At 43.0% G+C, this 23884-nt stretch overlaps 2 protein-coding genes across 5 annotated transcripts in view; one reads left to right on the top strand and one right to left on the bottom strand.

The window, feature by feature from the left end:
* Positions 1-2504: 2504 nt before the first annotated feature.
* Positions 2505-4139, bottom strand: tmem126a (transmembrane protein 126A). Its single transcript, XM_061249056.1, has 5 exons — positions 4003-4139; positions 3555-3814; positions 3255-3448; positions 3063-3177; positions 2505-2860 (listed from the first exon to the last, which is right to left on the bottom strand). Exons 2-5 carry the CDS (start codon positions 3659-3661, stop codon positions 2662-2664), a joined length of 615 nt encoding a protein of 204 aa, XP_061105040.1. The 5' UTR covers positions 3662-3814; positions 4003-4139; the 3' UTR covers positions 2505-2661.
* A 1403-nt stretch (positions 4140-5542) lies between these two features.
* Positions 5543-23884, top strand: part of dlg2 (discs, large homolog 2 (Drosophila)) — a 239252-nt gene continuing 220910 nt past the window's right edge. For all 4 annotated transcript variants that reach the window (XM_061247616.1, XM_061247619.1, XM_061247617.1 and 1 more), the window contains exons 1-2: positions 5543-6238; positions 9184-9315. In XM_061247616.1, coding sequence (XP_061103600.1) covers positions 6172-6238; positions 9184-9315 — 199 coding nt within the window. In that variant the 5' untranslated portion in view covers positions 5543-6171. The remainder of the gene's footprint in view (positions 6239-9183; positions 9316-23884) is intronic.

The following is a 23884-nucleotide window of genomic DNA, read 5'->3' on the forward strand; positions in this document are numbered from 1 at the left end:
ATCATGATAAGCCGCATCTAAAAAAAAGTTCTCGGAATCTAGAAAATGTCACATCTCAGCTTAAACCATCTGGATGGATAAATGGGTAAGTAGAAACATACTTTAATTTCATTTTTTGGGTGAACTGCCCCTTTAAAATTCCCCTCTGCATCAATTCAGATTGTCTGATTGTTCACAGCTCCTTCCTTTGTGTATAGGTAATTTGTTAGAAAAGCTGGGAAATAGTTTTTTGGACTTGAGCTTTACTAAGAGGAAAGGCCTAGCATGTGCACGTGGTGCTCATTTCATTATTTTTTACAAAAAACTATCCAGGGGTGGCATGGACCCAGTGGGTAGCACTGCCACCTCACAGTAAGGAGGTCCAGGTTCGAATCCCGGTCTGCCGGGGCCTCTCCGTGTGGAGTTTGCATGTTCTCCCTGTGTTTCTGTGGGTTTCCACCAGCTGCTCTGGTTTCCTCCCACAGTCCAAAAACATGCAATGTATGCTGGGATAGGCTCCAGCCCCCCTGCGACCCTGTTCAGGATAAGCAGTTTAAGACAATGGATGGATGGATGGAAAAAGCTATCCCAACAAATTCTTGGTGAAACATGGTCTCAGTAGTTGGATAGTTAACATTGTCAGGGTAATTGGTTATGCCAATGGCTTTAACACGAAGTGAAGCATTCTATATTAAAACGACTGTCGGAGAGAGGAAGAGGAAGTTGCTTTCACTAACCGTATGGAGCCAACAAACTTGCTTAAGGGGAGGCACCACAGGTGAAAAGGGCAATTTTGGCTGGAGAGGTCAGTTTTGTAATATGATATTTGGCTTCTACTGTAGTTTTATAAAATGTATGAATCTATCAGAAACCACCAAGTTCATTTTAGATGTTTTTATACCAGACGTGTCAAGTAAACCGAGCACAAGAAAAACTTCAAAATATTAGAGTGCTTTGGGATATAGTGTGGCATTTATATTTCATGTGGTATTTCATGTGTAAAAATGATATGTGTTTTTCTGGCATTAGTTTATTTTTTCTATTTTGTAAAACCCCTCTAATTCCTTGGTTGTTAGCTCAGTCATCACATTTAAATGGAAAAATAAACTGACCTAATCTGCTGAGACCATTTCAGATGGTATGTGAATTGGTTCCTTTATTATTCATGGTCCTAAATAAACATTTACTTTTGTGTCCACATTCAAAATATAAAATGCCATTTTAAAGCATGAGACTGTGAGTTTGTGAGTTTTTGAGTTTTTAGGCTCACCTTACGAAGGAGACTAAGTGGTTCCTAACTTGGTTCCTGGATCTACTGACCTGTATGTTTTCATTTAAATCCAATTTCAGTTTGGTCCACTTGAATCTACCAAATTCAACAAGATGAATAGATGTGAGAGATGTGCTTTGTTAGGGTTGGAGTGAACCTACAGTATGGTAGATCTTCAGGAACAGGGTTATGAACTGCTTCCATATATAATGAACAATGATTCATTGGCAGAAGCTGTGGAAAATGTATGCTAAATGTACTTGTCTGAACAAATCTGCATATCCTATGACGGTAAATGCTTCTGGAAAAAGCATTAGTAACTTGTGTACTTAAGTGGTTGTTTTGGTGCCACCCAGTCAGTTTGATATCCAAAGTCAGGGCTGGTCAATGGTCTTGTAGTAGTGTCAAGCAGTGCAATATAATGGAAATTGGATTTCATTCCCAGATGGAGAATTGCCATGTACCCTTGAGCAAGATATCGAACTTGAATTAAAGGGGCAGCTCACCAAAAAAATGAAATGGTAAGCTCCCACTTACTAAGAATATTATCTATATCCATCCAGATAAAGCTGTAATATCAGCAAAATTTTGATTTGACTACCTATTAGGCGTAGTTCCCCAAGCGTACTTCGGAGGATCAACTGCTGCTTGCGATCACATTGAGTCCCGGCAATACAAGAAACTGTTCTGGATTAAAATGTGTATTGTTTTAGTTTATTGGCTCTGTTGAATGCTCACAAGTAACTGGCATATTTTGATATGCTGTGAGTTTTTTAATGTAAAATTTTGGCGGATTTGTTGCCAAAATTCCATATAGGTTCATTCTATCAAGGCAAACTGCATCTAAAAAGTTGTCATCTGGATGGATAGATGGTACTCTGGGTAAGTGGAAACATACTTCAGTTTCATTTTTGTGAACTGCCCCTTTAATTAAAATATTAAAATGTCAAGGTGTATAAAAGGATTGTATATGAAGTTTGCTTTAAGTCATACTAAACTCCCAAATTACTTGTAACGGTGTTGGTGTAGAGGACCTACACATCTGATGGGTTACATGCATTTGGTTCTGTAGGAAATGCCAAATGTGTCCATACTTTATTTTGAAACATTCAATTCTGCATTGGAAAAGATTGAGCATGTTTGTTATGCCTTAACAGTATACTTGAGTATATGTGGCCCAGATGAGGATTAGGAATGAGATTAAGAAACTATTTATTCTGTTGTGCAAACATGGATAACAGTCAGTGGAAATAAGTGAATTGTCGTACCGAAACATTTATTGGGTCCTTAATGTGTAATTCGGAACATTGTAAGCCAGCAGTGTACAGGTTTTATCTTGAACTACTGAACAAAAATAAACAGGCATGCACACAAGGCATTTTTCTTTAACAAAAAATAAAAAATATTTGGAGTTATTCTGTCAGTTCTTCGCTGTCTGAGGCTGGCAATTCAAGCATCTTCGTGTAGATCCCGTAGTGCATCGAGCTTAGGCAAATGCCAAAAAGAGACTGTAGCAACACCACCACACTCATTTTCCTCAGAACGGGCTGAGTGAGGGTGATCCAGAACCGAAGCACATTTCCCTTCTCTGGCATTGGTGAGGAGTTGTATCTGTGGAAGATGGGACAGTCTACTGAAATGCAGTTATATCATCAAATATGCTCTTGATCTTTTAAAACTGATGTTGCAGCAATGGGAAGTATACCAAGTCCTTTCAATTGATTTATTTCAAATTACTTGTAACAAATGGATAGGTCGGATACTTAAACTGTTTTCATCAGTAATAGGAACACAGACACTGCATTCTGCCTACCTTGTCGCAAGGCCGCCACTGACGGGTAATGCCAACATAACCGGATACAGGCCACCAGCAAGCCCTCCAACAAGCCCACCTCGGATTATGGTGCAGGTTGCACAGTTGAGATCTCCTGGATGTCATAAATGATTTTACAACACAGACCACTAAACTCTTGTACCATGCAAAACGGTATTTTTAAACGCATACCTGACAACAGAGGATTAATTATAGTGACTTGGTAGAACGCCACTGTTGTCAGAAACGGTAGAACCGCCATAGGAAGACTTGACGTAAACAGGCCCTGGGTGATATTGAGGGTTCGTCGAAAAACACTATTTGCAACAAGTCCTACAACCGCAGCGGTCCCTCCAAGAAACACTGGGCCACTGGTAAAATACCGCCTGAATAATGACAATGAAGACAACGATTTTATTAAATGCAAAAACTAACAACCAATGAATTTACAGTGAGGTGGATCTGAAAAGACATTTCTGCCAGTTAACGTACTTGTCTTTCTCTGGGAGTCGCTCGTACTTCGATACGAGTAATTCCACGATGACCGATTTCGGAAGCACTCCCCCCGTGTCTTTGATAGGTGGGGTATTCTCCGACATGGTAACCCGTAAAGATAGATTAATTACGTAATCGCTAAAATAACTGACTAAGGATTGTGCACTGTGAATTTAGTCCACTTAAACTCACTGCGTCATCTGTTGAGGGTACAGATTTACACCCGATCCACCGTCACTTGTGGATTTTTAGGTTTTCTGGAGGAACAAACAAAATGATACATTTTATGGATGTTTCCGATCAATGCAGATCCACTTCTCAGGTTATGTGTTCATCTTTATAAAGTAAATTACCTAGCGCCAGCTAAATGGCCACCGATTTATGTAAAACATGGCACTGGAATAATTCCACAGGCACAAAAGAGCAATTGTATATTAACACTTACATTATCATTTTTCTACATCGCGTCCCGTGAATTTTGGAGTTTGAAATGCAATGCTTTGATCTTCAATAGTCACTAGTGAGCGCAGCCATATTTGTTCACATGTGCTGCATAATTCAACTTTGAACTCAAAACCACGAAACAGTTTTTCAGGTTTCCTATTGGTCAATACACCCACAGGCAAGCAAAACGCCTACTGCAATTGGATCACGCATTTTCGATCACGGCAGGTAGTAACCAGCCTTTTCGTTGCTAAGGGGAATCTACGTGCTGATGCAGCTCGCCGAGTGGCGCTACTTCGTGCTTATAGATGACTTGAGGCAAATGTGGTTAGCCAGGACCTGCAAGGCGATGGATGGACATCAGATAAACCCACCATCAGTTCAACATTATATTTACAGGACACGTTTTATAAGACAATTCATTGGAATTGTGAAAATACAAGTAATTGCAGAGCCATGCGTTTTCACTGAAAACTTGCAGAGCACCTCCGATAGGCGTCGCAATGACTGAGAAAAACGTAGATAATGTTCTAATCTAGCTAGTAAGCTAACGCTCATACTGGGGAATTATATTTCTACTTTACTGCCCGCATTTACCTAGTCTTCTGACTGGCTAGCAAGCGCAGTTGTAAGTCTGCACGCTTCGTATGTCTAGATACTGATATTTTCATATTGGCTATGTTACTGCAGGTTGCTATAGTTAGCCGAGCTAGTTCGCTAACGTCAGAATATTGAACACGTATTGCTAGGTAACTGACCAGATTGCTAACTAGGTACCGTTACGTTGGACAGTGATCTATAGAAAAAAGATGCTGATCTATTGCTTGCTAGAAGGCGAAAATTCCAAAATGTTCATTTCTATTTAAAGGCAGTCATTCATGTGAAGCAGCACTATCAAACACGCGTTCCAGCTTAGATGGCTAAATAATAACGTTTAGAACGTTTGAAATTCCTGATCTGTATTTTGCGTAAAACAAGATAATATTGAGTAACGTTAGCTACTTCATTCACGGTTAGGCTCGCTGGTTAGTTAACGATAGCTAATTAGTTATCGTAACGTTATGGAGTTTGTGAGCCAGGTAGGACAAGATAACGAAGTTAGGAGACTAACGTTAGCTAGCTAACGTAACGGTGCATAACTTACATCCATCCATGGATCTAGATATGACGTTTAGTAGCCTGCCCTGCAATATTACTCAAATTAATGTAGAGAGCATAGATTAAAATGACGTTGATCATCTGCACGTTAAATACGTGCACACTGGACCGAATGGCAAATTAACCTCACCAAAAAGTATGAAGAAAACCATCGCTTAAATGTATTCACCTCTACACACACTCGAAACATGTAAGGCGTCTCTGTCATTCTACATACATGGACTGGTCAAGCCAGCTGGCGAACTATCGCTGTGCCTTTAATGTTAGGACTGCGATTGGTTTCCTTTTTTAAATCCTATGCTCATCACATGGGAGGGTCACTGACACCATGCCAACAGGCTGCTTGGGGCTATGAAGAAGAAAAAGTGATGGAACCAGGGGGAATATTTCCTGGAGCTCACACAATTGAGGAAACTTTATTTGAATGAAGTCCCCAAACCTGCCGCAGTCTCCGGTTTTTAACAATACTGAAAACGTCGTTTTGACTCCTGCGTGTTGGCTTGTGCCAAGAAGAGAGGAAAACGTACAGCACCCGTGTCGGTCCATCTTCCGGGAATTCGCGCAGCAAAGATTTATTTGTAATGCTTTTAGCTGGACCACATGACCAATGGGGAAATTATACACCTGTGTGATATAGTTTCAGCTTCCCGTTGAATTTTGTAACGTGGCTTCGTTTGGAAATGAGCATGTATCACGCCAAACGGGAGTCATGTAAGGCGTGGAATTGGATCAATCCTCGTTTCTTGGGTGTAGCACAAATAGAAAACCTTAGCAAAGTCAAGCACCGCAATATTTGTTTTACTAAACTTCGCGTTTTTTATCGCATTGCCAGCGACCCCATTGTCTGGAATCTGCCGTTCTAACTATGTGTCTGTCGTTCTCTGTGCCTGCACGTTTTTAAGGCTATACACTCGCCAATAACACCTTTTGCTAACGGTTTACATGTGCGCCTAAAACTTTTATAACTCTGAACATTGTAGCCAATGTAATGTAGAGAGGAGGAGTATTTTATATGTTATTCAGCACTATAATACACTCAACGGATTGCAAAGAAGCAAGGATGCCTGTCAGAAAAAAAGGTGAGTGACTGTGTAGAGCTAATGTTAATGTGTTGCCGAACAGGTGCACCTCATGCAGGGGCACACGTCATGTTGATATGCGTGTCAGCGGTTGCGTTTCTCAGGGATGATTTCAACCATTTATGTCAGGTGTACATTTCCCCGCCTCTTTACCAAAACAGATTTTCATTTGATTAATACAATACTGTTACAAAAAGTTGAAGCCACACCAGAATTGGTCTGGGACCCAGGAAAATGTTTTCCTTGTTTATTTGTCTTTATTTGGAACGACGTTGCATAATCCAAATGTCTGTCCAGATACAATCCAAATATCATGTATGTCGTATTTCATACACGATTGCATTTTTAAAAATTTCATGCAGGAAGTAACTTTTCTGTGTTGCAGCCTACCTGCCAAATTCAAGGATCGATGTCGTTCAATAAAAAGATGTAAATGATATCTTGACTTGTCCAACCAACTTGCTGACATCATTACAATATTAGCCATGATTTCTGACGTCATTATTTTCAAACTGGACCCCTTCATTTATGTTTTTTTTTTTTTTTGGCCCATTCATTGTATGGGCCAATTTTCCTTTGATGTGCTTACTTTTTTGATGAACTGTCAGATTGTTTGCTCATACAGTGAGCACCATAATTCATTGGACAGTGACACATTTTTTTGTTGTTTTGGTTCTGTACCCCTGCACGATATCAGATGAACTGTTTTGAAATTATAGAATCTTTTGTACATAGTCTCCTACATTTTTGGACATCAAAAAATATTGGACAGTTAAACATAATGTAAGAATAAAGTAATAATTTTAAATATTTGGTCGAATATTCTTTGAATGCAATGACTGCTTGAAGCCAGCGACGCGATCACCAGATGCTGGGAATTTTCCCTGGTGATGCTCTGCCAGGGCTGTACTGCAGCAATCTTCAGTTCCTAGCAGTATGTTTTGGGTCTTGTTACATGTTGAAGTGGCATTCAATAAGTTTGGAGGCATTTGGTTTTTATCAGAGCAGATAAAACATTACTGTAGATTTCAGAATTCATTGTTCTATTTCTGTCTACATACACATCATCAATGCAGACAATGAGCCTGTTCCACTGGCAGCCATACAGGCCCAAGCCATAACACCCCCTCCACCATGTTTCACGGATGAGGTGGTATGCTTTGGATCCTGGGCATTTCCTTTTTTTTTCTCCACACTTTCCCCTTTCCATCATTCTCGCACATGTTAATCCTAGTCTCATCTGTCCAGAAGACTTTGTTCCAAAACTCTTGAGGCTCTTTTAGGTGCTTTTTCGCAAATTGTAATCTTCCCAGTCAGTCCTTATCAGTGGTTTGCATCATGTAGTGTACCCTCTGTAGTCCTGCTGGTGTAGTTTGCTAGACTTTGGCACATCAACACCTGCATCCAGGAGAGTGTATTTTATCTGTTGGGCCGTTGTCTGGGGGGGGGTTTTCGTCACCATAGAGAATATTCTCCAGTCATCCACTACAGTGGTCTTCCTTAGTCCACTGTGTCATAATTGGGATCACCAGTTGTTGTTTTTTTTGTTTGTTTTTTTTGTTTTTTTCAAACTGCTGTCTTCCTCATGTTGTCACACCCCAACAACAACAACAACAATCTCCAAAGGCAATTGAAAATTCTAGAATCAAGACTGGACATCACCAGCTCTCTTCTGCATTATTTAACAACACAAAGTAATACACCTGGAAACACATCTGTGAATCCAGTTCAACAAATACTTGTAGTACCTTACAATGGGGGGGGGGCGTATCCAAAAGGTGCTGTCATTTCTAAACGGTTCATCCGATATGGATTATAGCCTGAAATTAAAGCTGACAGCCTGCACTTCAACCTATCATTGTCTAGTGCTAGAGTACAGAACCAAAATAAGAAAAACTGTCCAATGACAGCACTCACTGTATGTGACCCCAAATTATCTGAGTTGCTGTGACTGTAATTGTTACTGCAGGCAGTTTATAGTCTTAGCAAAAGCTATGTTGGGTAAAAGTACCTCAGCTATGTTGTACGAAGCAGCTGTAATAAATATATATAACAGATATTTTATCTGCCTTTGAGTAAAGTATTCATCTCAGTTGAGAGATTGTGTTCGCACTATTTAGTGTTGGTTTCTCGACTAAATAACTGGGCACATTAATTAGGATAACTGAGATTAATATCGCAATTAGATTCATTGAATAACCTTGAGGGAGCATCTTGGCCAAATCATGCAACTGTTCATATTTGAATTTATTTTATTTTTAAGAATAGAAAAATCAAGTTTCTCCAGAAAGTATAATGGAGAATATTTAGCTGGTTTTTGTTTAAAGCTTAGCTTTTGTTTTTTCCCTTGTTTCTTTCTGTTTGTGTTACAATGACCTGGCCTTTCACTACAAGGTGTCTTTGTTTCCTGCTTTACCCTGTGACTTGGCCTGAGCTCAGCCGCAGCTCTCAGTCACGCCTTGGTGGAACTGAGTGACATCTCTCCTTCTGACGTCAGCCGCGAGCAAATGCTTTGTCCAAGCAGAATTTCTGTACGGCAGTAAAGTGCCTCTGTCTCTGATGAAAATGCCCCCAAATTACATGCCACCAGTGTGGGAATTCTCCAGCTTTAAAGTAATGGCCTCACCTGTGTGTACAAAGTACAGGTGACGGAAATGGATACCCTCAAATGCTCTGCCTGGGTGCCTTCATGCTCACCATGTCTTTTCACATTATATTATAACTGAGTGTACTGAAATCTGTGCCGAAAAGTAAAATCATGTCCACCTTTACCACCAATTTCCACCAATTTGTTTTGGCACCCTGTTGAGATATGACACATTGGCAATGGTTTCTATTAACTTTCAGCCAGCCTTAATATTCCCTATAGCAGTTCCATATTCTTTCTTTGCTGCTTTGCATCTTGCAGTGTGTTTAGTCTTATCTTTTCTGTCGCCTTCCTATAGACACGGCTCGGGCCTTCCGGCTGCTGGAGGACTACTGTACTAAACTGCGAAAGCCAGAGGAGCAACAGCTTAAAACTGCCATTCTGAGAGTGATGGGCATCTTCAAGAGCAGCCTGTTCCAAGCTTTACTAGGTAGGTCTAACAGGGAGACTGGAATTACCTGCTGATGTGACACCCTCTCATTTGAATATCTGAATATCTTCCCCCTTCGGTCCACATAACAATGCAAGGCCTGACCACGTCATTGTCCGTTGCTGTCTGGCCTGTGTGTCACAGCAGAAATTAAAGTTGTATAACTGTGGGAGTTGAAATATCACCTTTGCTGCTTTGTGGTGGGAAAACATTGGCTGTTTTTCTCGAGTCATGAATTTTATCCACCTGGAATGGTCTTAATCCTGTCTTTTCTTAAAATAGAGTGTATCAGCCTAGTTCTTCTATTTAGTATGGCCAAAGAGTGTTTCTATTGCACTAAGTCATTGTGACGACTGCTTTTTGAAACGCACATTAAGTTGAATATTAAATTGTTCTTTAAAAGTTATTGTTATGTCTTCTTTGGGCAAATGCTGCCATAAGTCACTGTACTGCAGACTTTTAGTTTTTTTGTAAGCAATCTTTCTAACTTCCTCCAAATGCCAGAAGCTCTAACCAACATCATTTCATGTGATTGGTGTTTGAATTGGCAAAGCCCCATTTCACTTTTAACTTGTGCATTGGAAATCAGCTGTGTACTAGTTAACATGTCAAGCCTTTTCCATTTTACATTTGATTGTCAGACGTGTCAAATGTCTTCTGATGTGCAATAGTTGGGCAATAGTTACGTACTGTCTATTTACTGACCAGGTACTGAAAAGGTAGTTTGACTCTTGGTGTTTCTCTGAATTAACAGAAGAGGCCCTGAACTTTACTGCCCTGCTTGGAATGTCGCAGTTTCAGGAAATACACTTTTTTGAATTTGTCTTCCTTCCGGTATCACACAGAAGTTTATTTTGTCCCCATAATATTGATGTTCAAATGTGTGTAGGCCAATACTGTAGACATCCCTAAACTTCTCTTATTTTCTTGCCAGATAGTCAGGAAAAAAACAACCTCGTCTGAGGTGTCATTTATTTTGTGGGGTAACAGTGCTGATCAATGCAATTTTGGATTTGCTCCAAACCTTATTTAGTTTGGATTAGCTTGTCGTGAAAATGGATCCGGGCATATCAATATGTGGCAGGTTGGAAATTACACGGAAAAGGTATCAGGTTGTGAAAAATACCGGGTGAAACAAACCCCTCACTCAGTCGGCTTCCGGTAAATGCAGTAAGATACTGTCGTCTTGGTTTCACTGTGTCATAATGCTGTAAAAGCAGTCTTTCCAGGTGGTCCACAGAACATAATGAGGAGATGGGGCCCTGATGCAATCTTCTTTTCCAGGGATATCTTGCGTTTTACACAATGGAAATGTCAGGAATAATTTATGTGCTTGCTGTGTGTTGAAATGCTCTGAATAAAATATGATATCAGCAACAGCAACATAGCTGTTGGTTAAATGTATTGCTTGATGGGGAAAAGATTGATGATGATACAAGATTGTCAGTGGAATCAGTGCTTCCAAATGTGTGACCGAACTAGGATAGTTCTGTAGTAGAACCAGTTGGGGACCCTAACAATAAATTATTCTGATTAATTATGTTTTATAAATAATTATTGAAGTAATAAATTAATATTGTTTTTGGCGACTTCATAGACTGTGGGAAGGATAAACAGTGTATGTTGCCGTCATTCCTCTCTTGACCGTTAGGAGTCCGAAATTACCTATTGTACCTTTAGATGTAAATTAATTTGCAGTACATTCAGTCCTGATAGTTTTATAACAATTTAGATGACCCTAAATGCTTGGCAGATGCAGTTTGGGGTTTTGCCTGTTATGATGCAGAAGGTTTTGTCTTTTGTTAGCTGGCTGTAGTAGGGGTCCAGGCTACACCAGGAATTAGGACTTAGGAAGAATCCATCAGGAACAAATTCTGGAGTGACTGGCAATCATTGAAAACCCATGCTCCGCTAACACGTTTTGTTATTCTGGTCATTGGACCCTGTTTCTGTCAGAAGCACTGACTGCTCGGGAGAGTTCAGTATCCTGCCTTAGCTACACTGGAATGTGCTGGACCCTTTTTTTTTTACTGGGCTTGCAGACCTATCTAGCCAATGTGGCCCACAGACCATAAATAAGTAACCATACATTTAATGTATTTATTTTCTTTTTTTCGTGTATTTGAAATACGAACATCGAACAAAATGATGATTTGATGTCCCAGTACACGTTTAATATTAATGCCCTGCAAGGCTTAGCTACTAGACGTTAAAAAAGATTTTAATTGGGGGATTATATTTCTAATCTTTTTCTACATGCTCTTTCAATAATGCTTAATGCCATAGCAGATGTTCTATAGGAGCACTTCTATATCTAATTTCCTGTTTTTATGGGTCATGAAGGAAATGTTCTGGAAGTGCTTACTCTGGAATGATGGCTAATGCACTATTAGCCATCATTCCAGAGTAAGCACTTCCAGAACATTTCTGTGGTCCTTCTGGAAGTACTGACATCTTTGCTTTTGGTCCCATTACAGGTTATTATTTTTAATATTACCTCCCCCCCTCAAACTGAAGTGAACACTGCTACATCTGTTCCAGCAGTGGAATGTAATGATGAACACTAGGTATCTATGAAAGCACACATTTACATATCTTATACTGAAATAAAGAGGCCACACATTCTTATTTCAATACACTTTATTTACACGGGCGACATGGCTCAGGCAGTAAGAGCAGTTGTCTGGCAGTCGGAGGGTTGCCGGTTCGATCCCCTGCCCGGGCTGTGTCGAAGTGTCCCTGAGCAAGACACCTAACCCCCAAAATGCTCCTGATGAGCTGGTCGGCGCCTTACATGGCAGCCAATCGCCGTCGGTGTGTGAGTGTGTGTATAATGGGTGAATGAGAAGCATCAATTGTACAGCGCTTTGGATAAATGCCATGAATGCCAACCATTTACCATTTGCACATAATGTCTTCATTTTGACACTTCTTTCAAAAAAATTGTGTTAATCAAAGTGTTCTTAGATTATTGTTTCATGAGATTCTCATGATAGTCTGCATCTATATACAGAGGGTGTTTCTTTTTTTGAGAAGGGTACATTGTTTTTGAAGTTTAAAAGTTTGTTGTTCAGTTTAGCAGACCAGCAGGCTGCTTTTGGAATCTTATTTAACTGCTCCCCAATGAGAACTGTAAGTCAGATCTTGGTGCTTCTTCCTGTTTTGCCGGTTTCTATTGTGCATTCTAAATGGATTGTTCAGGCCACTGTTTCAAAGGTGGACCTAATCCCCAGTCTGGCGATTTTTATTGATTTATCTTAGTCTGCGCCAGCCCATCCGCGTGCCTCCCGGCTGCACTTTCTCCCTTCCCTGCACCTGTGTTCATTGTCACTTGGCTCACACGGTAGCAATGGTTTCATTAAGAGAAGCGCTTCGATTTTCAAAATCTCTCAACGTTGCAATTAGGGGCATGCAGATTTTTTTGTGACCCCACCCACCAACCAAGTTTTTATTTTTTTTATGAATCGTCAGTAAAGCGCCATTTGAACCGCCGTGCGGAACTAATGCCTCCTGAAATAGACGTAATCATCTTACCAAGCATTAGGTACAATCTAATCTGCCAGGATGCACTCACTGATAAAACCCCATCGTTGCAGAGCGGAGCTGCTCTGCAGCCGATTTAACCCCTTCTGGATTAGAGCGAAGGGCGGCTCCTGTGGACCGCGGCCGTGCAGTGCTCCGGCCGACCCGAGTCCTCCCTTCAAACGGCTGCGGGAAATAGCGCGGCGGCCTCTCTTCCCGCTCCAGCTTTATTTTTGACCTGCCTGTAATTATCTTTCTGACGCTACGGAGCTGGGATTCCGTAACCGAAACTGCGGCGCTGCTGGGGAGAGCCCCGAGATGTGGCATTCTGTACATTTGACTGTTTTAGGGAAACTACCCTTGGTCATGTTCGCAGGATATTGCAGACATTCACCAGAGAGCACAAAATACTCACTGCAAAGCAATTCCTCTTCAAATGGGAGAATATCCAACTGATCACCTTCAAACTGAGCATTTTATCTGCTAGGTCAGACAGATGACACTGAAAGGCTTTACAAATATACTTAAAACATATTTTGCACTTATATCTTTATAAATATATCTTTAGAACTGCCTTTCAGTGGGCTGGTGAATACATCAAGAACCATTTGGGCCCAATTTATTTATTCTGAACTGGTGACAAAAGGTACATGCAATGCCCTACCTCAAGCATAAATGATTGCTGTGCTGCATCACACTGGAAATGTGTATATTAAACCATACTCGGGAATGTCCAGAGGAGACTGACTTTTGATGCCAGAGTCTCCCCTGTCCATTAAACAGAGTGCATTTCTCTGAGCTCTGTGTGCTCCACTGTCTCTTATTTCGGGCTCGTCCCTGTGAAGGTGTCTCATATAATGGAATGTCCTCATTTTCTCTCAGAACTCCTGAGTTCATACTTGGCAGCGTCAGGCCGAGTTACCACCGCAGAAAATTCCCACACACAGTTTTTTGTGTAATTATGGTGCAGTTACAGTGTCCTTTAAACAGGGCAGCTGTAGAGAGCGGTCTACACACAGCCCATATGTAAGGGAACCCTGTCTGCTGTCGGTGAGCGCCTGCCTTTCGTATGCGTCTGCCAGAGCGGGTCTTATCACACCTGTTCATCTGAGTGCATTTGATACACAGGGCTTCAGACGTGCAGTTGCAGCCCCAGCCGCAGCCTGCCAATTTGCTTCCCTGAGTTCTCCTAATCTTCTCCATTTGTCACTGTCAGCTGCACATGGCCGGCCCCCGGCCTCCCTTAATGGGGAAGCCGTGTCTGTGCTGTCCCGTCTCGCTGAAATCCCATCCTGGGAGAAGGCGCGGCTCGCTCCTGCGGTGTAATTAAACCCCGGCTCTCTCGGGAGGGCGGTCCCCGGAAGGCGGCCGAGGGAGGTGGACGGCCGGCGCTCCCCGGGACAGAGCCTTGCGCTCCCCGGGACAGAGCCTCACGCTCCCCGGGACAGAGCCTTGCGCTCCCCGGGACAGAGCCTTGCGCTCCCCGGGACAGAGCCTCACGCTCCCCGGGACAGAGCCTGGCGCTCCCCGGGACAGAGCCTGGCGCGTGGGCGCTGTGGTGCCGTCGCCGGGCGGAAACCTGCAGGCTCCTCTCTCCCACGGCCCCTGCAGCAGGTAGAGCCAGATTAGATGGGGCTTTCTGCTGCAGTCAGCTGTGCCTGTGGGTAATCTGCTCCTCCTGTTTCAGCTCTTGTTCTAATCCTGGACCTCCCCCTTCTGTGTGTGTGTGTGTGTGTGTGTGTGTGTGTGTGTGAGTGTGAGTGTGAGTGTGAGTGTGAGTGTGAGTGTGAGTGTGAGTGTGAGTGAGTGAGTGAGTGAGTGAGTGAGTGAGTGAGTGAGTGAGTGAGTGAGTGAGTGAGTGAGTGAGTGAGTGAGTGAGTGAGTGAGTGAGTGAGTGAGTGAGTGAGTGTGTGAACGTGCACGCATTGCCTGAGCCTGTAATGAAGCGAGACAGTCTGACTCAGCCCTTTTCATCTCATCCCACTGTGTTCTCAGTTTTGGGTTTCCCTTGAAAACTACCCCCATTGTCCATAAATCAGTTCTTCTATTTCCATTTTGTTAGGAAATACAGGGTTTTCCCTCTTCCCTGAATGCTAGCTTTAGCTGGGATGAGCTTGGATCTGTAGGTGGAGTCCCGCCTGGGTAAATGCGTGTGTGTGTTGGATGCGCGCTGTTTGAGTGAAGCCAGGGAGACTGGCAGCTGCCCAGACAGGAAAACATGGCTCTTGTTTTGCGCCGTCATGTTTGCCTGACGCTGGTGCATCACCTGTGTCACGAGGCCAGCTCTGGGTAACCCTGCCCTCCCCCTCCTGCCCGAATGCATTCGTCCATTTTCTCTGGTTCCTGCTTCAGATCCTGGCTGGGATTCTGGAATTTTCCCAGTGTCCGGTTCATGCCAAGTTAACTTCAGTGTGTCATGGACCTTCAATATTTTATATCACCAGCACTCAGGTAAACATCCAACATTGCGGCTGCTTTTAAGAAATGTGTAATGAGGTAAAAAAGAGGGAAAAAGTATTGACTTTAACAAGTTTTCCCATGTAAGTAAGTCATTTTATTTTTATACATTGTCTCATGCACTAGTTTCCTTTAAGTTTTTGATGAAGTTGATTATGTAAAAGGGGGGACAGTAGCCCATCAGCTGATTGCATAAATTCATCCACTAGGATTAAAACTGCTGTTATTTAATGAAGATTTAACAGATTTGAAATGGTAAAGGGAAGAGCGCCATCTTGTGACAGTACATTTGAATAGCTTTCTGTTTTTAAACATTTTACTCTTGAGTTGTGCGATATGAAGTAACAGAATGCCAGCATGGGACCACAAATTATGAAATTTATATCGCTTGCATTTATTTTTTGTGTTAAATTGTGCTATTTATTATTATTAATTCTTTATATGATCACCTCCATGTTTTATGTTGTAGAGGGCAGTATTTACAAATGTAAGACATTTCTTCGATTCCTTCCTTCCTTGTGTAAAAAGAACAGCTTCACTTTGGTCTGTTTGAACACACTAATGTTATCTTGCCTTTTAACCCAAGCCATTCTGCTTCAGAATGCTGTGCTTTAGCCTCTTAATGGACACTTTTTATCTGAAAAATGAAGAGTGTATGGCAGATTAGACTCCAGCTTAATGCATTAGTAATATCCTGAGAAATGGGGTATGCCACAAGGCATCAACTGAAAGGTCAAACGCTCAACTCGGTTTTAGATTCGCTGGCTATATGGCTAAACCGCACACACACACACACGCGATGGAAAAATGTAAAGCAATGTTGTCGTACTTCAGCGACCTCTATATATGCTGATACGCTCATTTTTTAATTGAATTGAGGTAGGAAGTTGTTCCAAGAAATATTGCAAAGGTCCATTTACTGCTCGGTGAACCAGTCTGGTTCCTTATGTCATTATTAGTCTTGCTCTATCATTTCCGTGCAAATGTAACCCCTTATTAAGATCAAAGGCAGGTTTCCAGTTGATGTTGATGCATTTTCTCCAAAAAAATAAACGAGTGTGAAATTTATTTGTGCGTTTGGATTGAAGTTCACACCAAGACCTAAATTTGAGTTCGAAAAAAAGAACACTGAGATGAGGTTTAATCTCAATTGTGAAAAGATGCAGCGGAGATAAAACTTTGTCTGACAGCTGAAATGTTGTGTTTAGCCACTGAAAACATATTGTTGCAGTTTATGTGTGAGCTTTTGTCACACTGTTTGTAGTAACAGTTAAAATTGTGGCTCGCTGCCAACATAGCAGCACAATGTAGATAATGTTCAAATTCAGACATTCCACCGCTTTCCCCCATGCTGCCTGAAAGCTTGTGATAATAGAATTCTCCAAGGTGATAAATTATATTGGTGCTCAGTTTATGGCAGTGTAAATTAGGTCATTATGCATAGTCTGTATTAAATGTATTCATTAAATGTACACGACAAACAAAGCCAAACAACTGTTTGTAATGTGCAATTAAATTAGCCTTTCTTCAGTGTGTGACTCAGTGGTTTCAATACCGTACACCAGGGGTCTCAAACTCCAGTCCTGGAGGGCTGTACTCTGCTGTCTTTTGTGATTTCCTTTCAGTCTGCTGATTTAGGCCTTGGAGGTAAGGTGTGACTCTTTGGCTAATCAGCGACTTAAAGTAAGGAACACTCCATAAATGGGCAGACCTAGCTGCTGTAGACCATTTCAGCTTGAGATCCCAGACACACTCCGATGTCTTGCTGTGTTTGAATACTTTCTTCAAGATCATAGATTACCTTACATTATCATCATGTCTCTGCTCATTTGGAGGACCCCCACCCATTCCTGATGTCTTGGTTCAATCGAAGACCACTTTTCTTTAGTCCTGAGTTTTAAGATCATTCATCTTTTCCTGATATCTGTTCTATTGCGTCAAGCAGCACCGACAATACTAATATTATGTGAGTGAGTTTCAAATCCGACGCCTTTCCGTTTAGTTCTTTTCCCTAATGTAGTCCCGAGTCAGCACAGCATTTACCCTCACTGCCCAAATCTCCAGCTCCCGGTGATGAAACCTCCTGCCTGGCATTGTTTTCATTAGTTTTCACATGCTTCATGTTTCCTTATGCTGTTGTACCTTCACACTCTACCCTTACAAACGTTTTGGGCACTCGATGCAACAGAATCTGCGGTCTGTATTTTTTTGGCTGATGTACACCACAGCTCATTAGTTAAATTAGGCAAGACAGTCAATTAAAGCACAATCCTCAGCACTTAATCATAAATAATTAGAATATCTCTGGGCAATGTTATAAATACCTAAAATGTAATATTAGACAAAAGTAACCCTTGTAAACACAAAACACATTGCTAACTTTTTTTATTTAATAAATTGAATCATTTATCTTGCTACAGCATTGTATATCTAACATAAAACAGAATTCACCTTCAACCTCACTCTGATGGTAAACAAATTCTGGATTAAATAAACAAAACTAAATCTAAACAAAGACCCAGGCAAACGTTCAGTCAGATGTCTGAAAAACTGACCTTTGATTTCACTATGATTATGAAGCTAAAAGGGCAACATTTAAATCAGCAAAGGTGGGTACCAAGGTAAAACTACAGGTACCGCCATGATATCCATTATCCTATTCTCAAATACTGGGTAGTATTGCTGCAATACTGGCAGGCAGATTAAAGGAAACGTGTTTTTCCACCTCTCTGTTCTGACTGTGTCTCGTGTCAATGCGGTTCCACATGCTGGTGGTGTAAGGCTTCAGAAGGAGGGATGCCTTGGTCTTCACAAACTGCGGTGAGAAGCGCAGTCTGAGCTAGTTTCCATGGCAACAGAGCTGATCTGCTGAAAAACAGCCAGTGGTCACCGAGTGTGGCTAGGGGCATTGGAGCCACCGGGGATTTCGCAGAGTGATTTACCCACACCATGTCCTGGGTGCTTCTGTGGAAAAATGGATAATTCTGCTTCCATTAGTTAAAGCGACTTTTGATTTAAGGGTCAGCCAAAATGCCATATATATTATAATCATTAGGCTCTTTAGTCAAATTATGTTCGCTGTGTGCTACACGTGGGTGAGAAATTGGCCGGCATGACATGGCTTGGGCGAGGTTATAATAAACTGAAAATAGGAGTTTGTTTTGAGGGCAGTGCATTTCATGAGTGGTGATTAATGTTAATTGTACCATTTAACATTACTGGATGTAGAACTATGTCTCCTGTCCATTCCCCACCGTTAACACCAGATGGATAAATGTTTGTTTATAACTAATAACTGATATTTAGACCACTTTTATTTTTTGAGACTGAGAACAATAATCTGTTTTAAAAAATGTATTCTTGACCTAAGTCCTTTTTTCATATTGTAAATCAGAGGGTGTAATTGTAATACTGTATGATAATAGGTGCTGGTGTTTATATCTCTTTCTGCAGGAGAAGCCATTGTCTGTCAGTTTCATTGAGGAGTAGAGAGGATTTGATTGTGGGTAAGGAAGAGGAATGGGGGGGTGGGGGGGGGTGTCAGTCTTGGGTGGGGGTACACAATTCCTCAGAAGCGGAGCACCCAGGAACAGGAGAGGTTGTTCGGGGGAACAGTGGTCTAAAACGCCGCAGCATAAGGGCTTCATTCAGTTCAGAATCAGTCAAGGCTGCGCTAAGCTTTCTGGTTTGAAGGGTCACTGGTCACAGTATCGATTTTTCATTACTGTGATTCAAATCCTTGCCTAAAACAGTCTGGGGGATTTTGGTCCTTCTGGTTTCAAGAATTTCAATTTATATTGGACTTTGCAGTTTGGCCTAGCGCAGCTGGCTTGATTGGTTCTTGGCATGTGCGTTTGGGTCTACTGTGTAGATGGACCATTCAAGTGTGAAATCGGAGGTTGAGGACTGGCAAGCAGTGCGTTTGTCCCTCGTGAGAGTCCCGAGAGGCCACGGTGTAAATCAGACCGTCAGCCTGTGGGGTGTCTTGTCAGCTTCTGTTGGTGGATTTGCATTTCTGGCATCTGAGTCCCTCTTCCTGTCACTTCCAAGGCCTCTGCCAGGCATTTCTCTCATTATTTGGGTTTGCTGGAGTGGGGCTGTTGCTTGTCAGGTATGTGTTAGATAAAACTGCCCTATTGGTGCATGATAAAAAAATGCAAATAAATAATCTGTGGACTTGCACTACTAAATGGAATTTAGAATTACACTGGAGATAGGTTTTGAGAACAATATTAAAAAAATAAAAGAACATTTACCTTGCAGCAAGAAAGCTTTTCTCCTTTTGATGAATATACTCTACTCTACATACTGTACTCAGACTTCTTTTAATGGCGATGCAGAGATGAAAATGTAACTATTGTGAATTTTGATTACATCAATGTTCTGACCACTGTTAACCTGACATTTTGAAGGAATGATAGTCCTTGCACAAGTATGAACCCTGGGAAGGACTCCTCCTGTGTTGATCTATTGTAGTTCTCATTTGGTTGCATTGCGTTCATTCACTGCGCTGGACTTTAACTGCACTACACGATGAGAAGGAATACCCAGCGATCACAGCTGAAGGAACAATCTTTCCCTCGATATTTCTCTTTTGGATTTTGCTGATGATGGCATGCTAACAACTTGCTAATGCGGTGAGCTCATCTTCCAGAAGGGATAGACTTATCTATACACGGAAGTGTTTCGTTCTGAAAATTAAAAGCTCAATGGATGTGCCTTTCACTGTAATAGTGTTGTACTTAATTTGCTGTTTGTTCACGTTTGTTCTGTAAAGATAAAACAAGTCGTGTGCGTGGCTGCTGGGATTTCTGGGTAGGTGAAGCCGCTTGTGTGGAAACGCGACGCTGTGCGAACAGCCCCATAATTGCAGTGGCTTTGGAAACGTACCAATTAGCCGGCACCCCTATCACTGTGGGGGAGATCAGCCTGTGGGAAGGAGAGGCAAGAGAAGTAATCAGCCCCTGGGGAGATAACAGAAACCGGTGGCACACCGCAAAGTCCCCTCCACCCACCTTCATTAAGCAGCGAAAGAAAGAGGCTGGTGTGCTAGGTGCATGCATGCTTGAATGTGTGTGTGTGTGTGTGTGTGTGTGCACCTGTGTGTGGATGCCTGTGTGTGTGTGTGTGCGAATATGGGTGCAAGTATGTATGTGTGTGTGCACCTACAAATTGTGTGTGTGTGTGTGTGTGTGTGTGTGTGTGTGTGTGCATGAGTATGGGTGCATGTATGTGTGTTTGCACCTGTGTGTGGATGCCTGTGTGTGTGTGTGTGCGAGTATAGTGGCATGTATGTTGTGCGTGTGTGTGCACGTGTTTATCTCCCTACACACCAACCAGTCCTCTCTGTTGTTCTTCCGGGTGCCTCCCCCATCATGCCTGCTGTTCCAGGTGCTGTTGATAATGGAATTGGCTTCCCCCTGCAGTCAGAGCGGCACGAAGCCTGTCCACCTTCCCACTCAAACTGAAGACCCAGCCCCTGGCTCCTGATCTTTTACCACTCCTTTGCTTTTGGGATAATGTTATAGGTGTAGTTGTGTAAAGATAGATTGTCTGTCTAGTGCTATTTACTACTGTTAAACCATTGGTTTATTAGGTTAAGTTTACACTTCGTGTAAATAAGTTACTTATTATAAATAAGTGTAATATAATTTTTTGGTGATACTGTATTTTTGTATTTCTCAGACTTTCACTGATCTTCACTTCTGTAAACTGCTCTGGAGAGGAGCATCTGCTTAGTGAATGTAGTGTAATGGTTTCCATGGAAACTCAGTTGGTAAGCCTACACGCAAACAGCTGCTGTCTTGTACCTGGAAGCGAGAATATGGTTTGAGCGTAAAAAGAAAAAAAAAGTCTAATGACGTGTAAGTGGCAGCTGTGCAAACGCAAGGTGAATGTGTCTTCAGGAGCCGGAGACATCTGCCATCTCTGGAGCTTCTCTCTCGATTTCAGACTTCATGGCAGCGGTCGCAATCTTAACACGACTCGCTCATGTGGGCACTGGCCGCCTGTCTGCATCGGAGTTCACCTCCCCTCCCCTTCACCCACAGACTTAAACTAGCGCCAGTGTCTGTTTTTAACGCCGCATCGATCAAATGCTCGACCCCTCCTTGGGCCTTTCACAGGCCGAGCATCGCAGAGCTGTTGCTCTGGGCGGTTTGTCAATGCAAGGCTCCGAAGCTGCGAAAAGCTTGTGATAAGCAGAGAGCACTTCCTAACCACCCTGTTCTTTTCAGTGAGCTGCCTGAGCGGGCTGGGACATTCTGCTCCAGGGAGGGCAGTGCCAGGGGACCTTCGTGTCCAGACTTTAGCTCCTTTACATTTTCCATTTCCAATCAAGCACTGGGCAGGCCCAATATTCCAGAGTGGCATTCAGAAGTGCCCAGTCATCAATATTACTCCAGATAGTTGTCGTAGAAACTGGGTCTGAGGGTATTGCATTAGATGCGGTATTGACATGCCTGCTGAACCCATAATAACGCTCAGAGTTCAGTTATAGTTGATGACTCCGTGTGAACAGGTGTGTTTTCAGTCTGCGGCAGGAAATGGGCATCAAAAGTTGTGTATAAACTGGCAGAGATGAGTTGAACAGTGAGACACGCTGTCCTTGACTCTTCTGTGGCAACAGCATTTGGCATTTAATCAGTCATAGCCACTATTAAACCTTACGAAAGTCATAAATGGTTGCAGCACTACAATAGAGTAGTGGGGAGGAAAGTAAAGAAGTTTTCTGGATGTGGTCATAAAACACCCTATTTTATGGGCTTCTCGCAGACCTGTACCCTTAGAGAGCGCTGCGAAAGCAGTTGACGTTGCGGTATATCCACGGTATGCTGTAACATGGCCCTCACTGCGGACTTGCACTGATCTGCCTTCTGCACCGTATGGAGGGCAGAGATAAGTAGGCGTGATGGAGACATATTACTGCTTTTTGAGAGCTGCTTGTGGAAGGGGCTGGCGTCTGGGTACTCCCTGTCTCCCGGTCATGAGATTCGATTATTTTGTTATCGACGGACTGCCTGGGTGCATTGCACCGGACTGTCCATTCTCTCCTCCGTCCTCATGGCTGAAAATGCGCTTCAGTGTCACTTCCAGTAGCAGAATCCACTTCTGGTGTGGAACTCAATTTAATGTGGGAACATGATACTGTATCTGTGTAGGAATGCTAATTCCAGATTACCCGAACACAAATGAGCCCATTCGGCCAGACAGATGGCTGGACCGTGAGAGGTTTTGGCATCCAGTGGTCGCGTGTAACATGTTCGTGACCATGAGATTTTCAGGGTCAGCACTTCTCTATTAATTGAATTGAGCATCAATGACATTATCAACAGCAGGTTGCAGATCCAGAACTGCAAGCTTTTCCTCGAATTCTAGTAGGGACACTGCACCACCCCTTATTCTGTCATTAACTGCCTGCTGTGCACTAGCTGCTATGTTGTTAAAAAGTAAATAAAAGCAATTCTCCTGTGTGTGGTCCTATTAAGGTCTCTGGACCACCACTTCATTTCACCTACTCAAAAGATTTATAGTGGTGGGACTCATGGTGCGTCCTGTGGGGTGGCTGGACTCTCGAGCCATGAACAAGTCCCAGATGTTCAGTCCTGCTGTGGCACCTTCTGAGCTGTGATCCCTTCTCTGCCGTTTGCCCTCTGCTCCCTCCCTCTCTGAACAAAGGAGGATGTGGTCCGTCTGCTCTCCTGAAAAAAAGAACAGAGTAAAAAACGCATTTATCGTGATAGAGAGGAGCTGGTTTTAAGCCTTGTAGTGCCACCTGGTAGTGCTTCTCATTGCAGACTTGACCTCACAAATGCATTAATAGCCTTCAAAACCAAGCCAAATTTGCTGTGAAGAAACTATCTCGTAGGTTACCCTTCAGACCCTCCTTAAGCTTGTAAAAATGAGGGCGTTAGATGTACCTGAGAGTTGGTGTAGTTTCTGACCTTATCCACGGTGTTTTGACCTGGCATGTCTCCAGGTGTTGCATTCTGGGCCAAGCCCATCCCTGGGAGCAGCCACCCCAGGCCCTGCTGGGTCCCGGAGTGAGGCGGCCTGGCTTTGATGGTATAGGAATCTGTGCTCCCTGAAGCACTTGGGGCAGTTTCTTTCCTCACCGTGAGTAATTGAGCAGGGATCGGTGGGGTGGTGTCATGTGTTTGTTTTTTCTTTGTTGCCGTTCCAGGCTTTAGGGAGCAGCGGCTGAGCCAGGTTACCTGCGGTGATTGATTAGTTTAGGCTGAGTCGTCTGGCAGCGCGCGCCCTGCAGCGGCTCATGTTCGTTTGCGTCAGGTTTCCGATCTGTTGACGTAGGGCTCCATGCCTCGCGGACCCACTGGCACGGTTCCACAGTGGAGCTCACCGCCCCCCCTACTCCCCTACCCCCCTACCCCCCTACCCCCCTGCCCCCCTGCCTCCCTGCCCCCCTGCCCCCCTGCCCCTCCGCCCCCACCCCTCCGTCACATGCCCCTCCGCCCCCACCCCTCCGTCACATGACCCTGGCTGCACTTGATTCCCGTTTCGTCCTCCGCCGCAGCTGTCCCCGCCCCCACCTCTGCCTGCACCTGTTCCCCCAGCTGGGCCCTGGCATCCT

Source organism: Conger conger, chromosome 7 (genome assembly GCF_963514075.1).
Source record: "Conger conger chromosome 7, fConCon1.1, whole genome shotgun sequence".
NCBI lineage: Eukaryota > Metazoa > Chordata > Actinopteri > Anguilliformes > Congridae > Conger > Conger conger.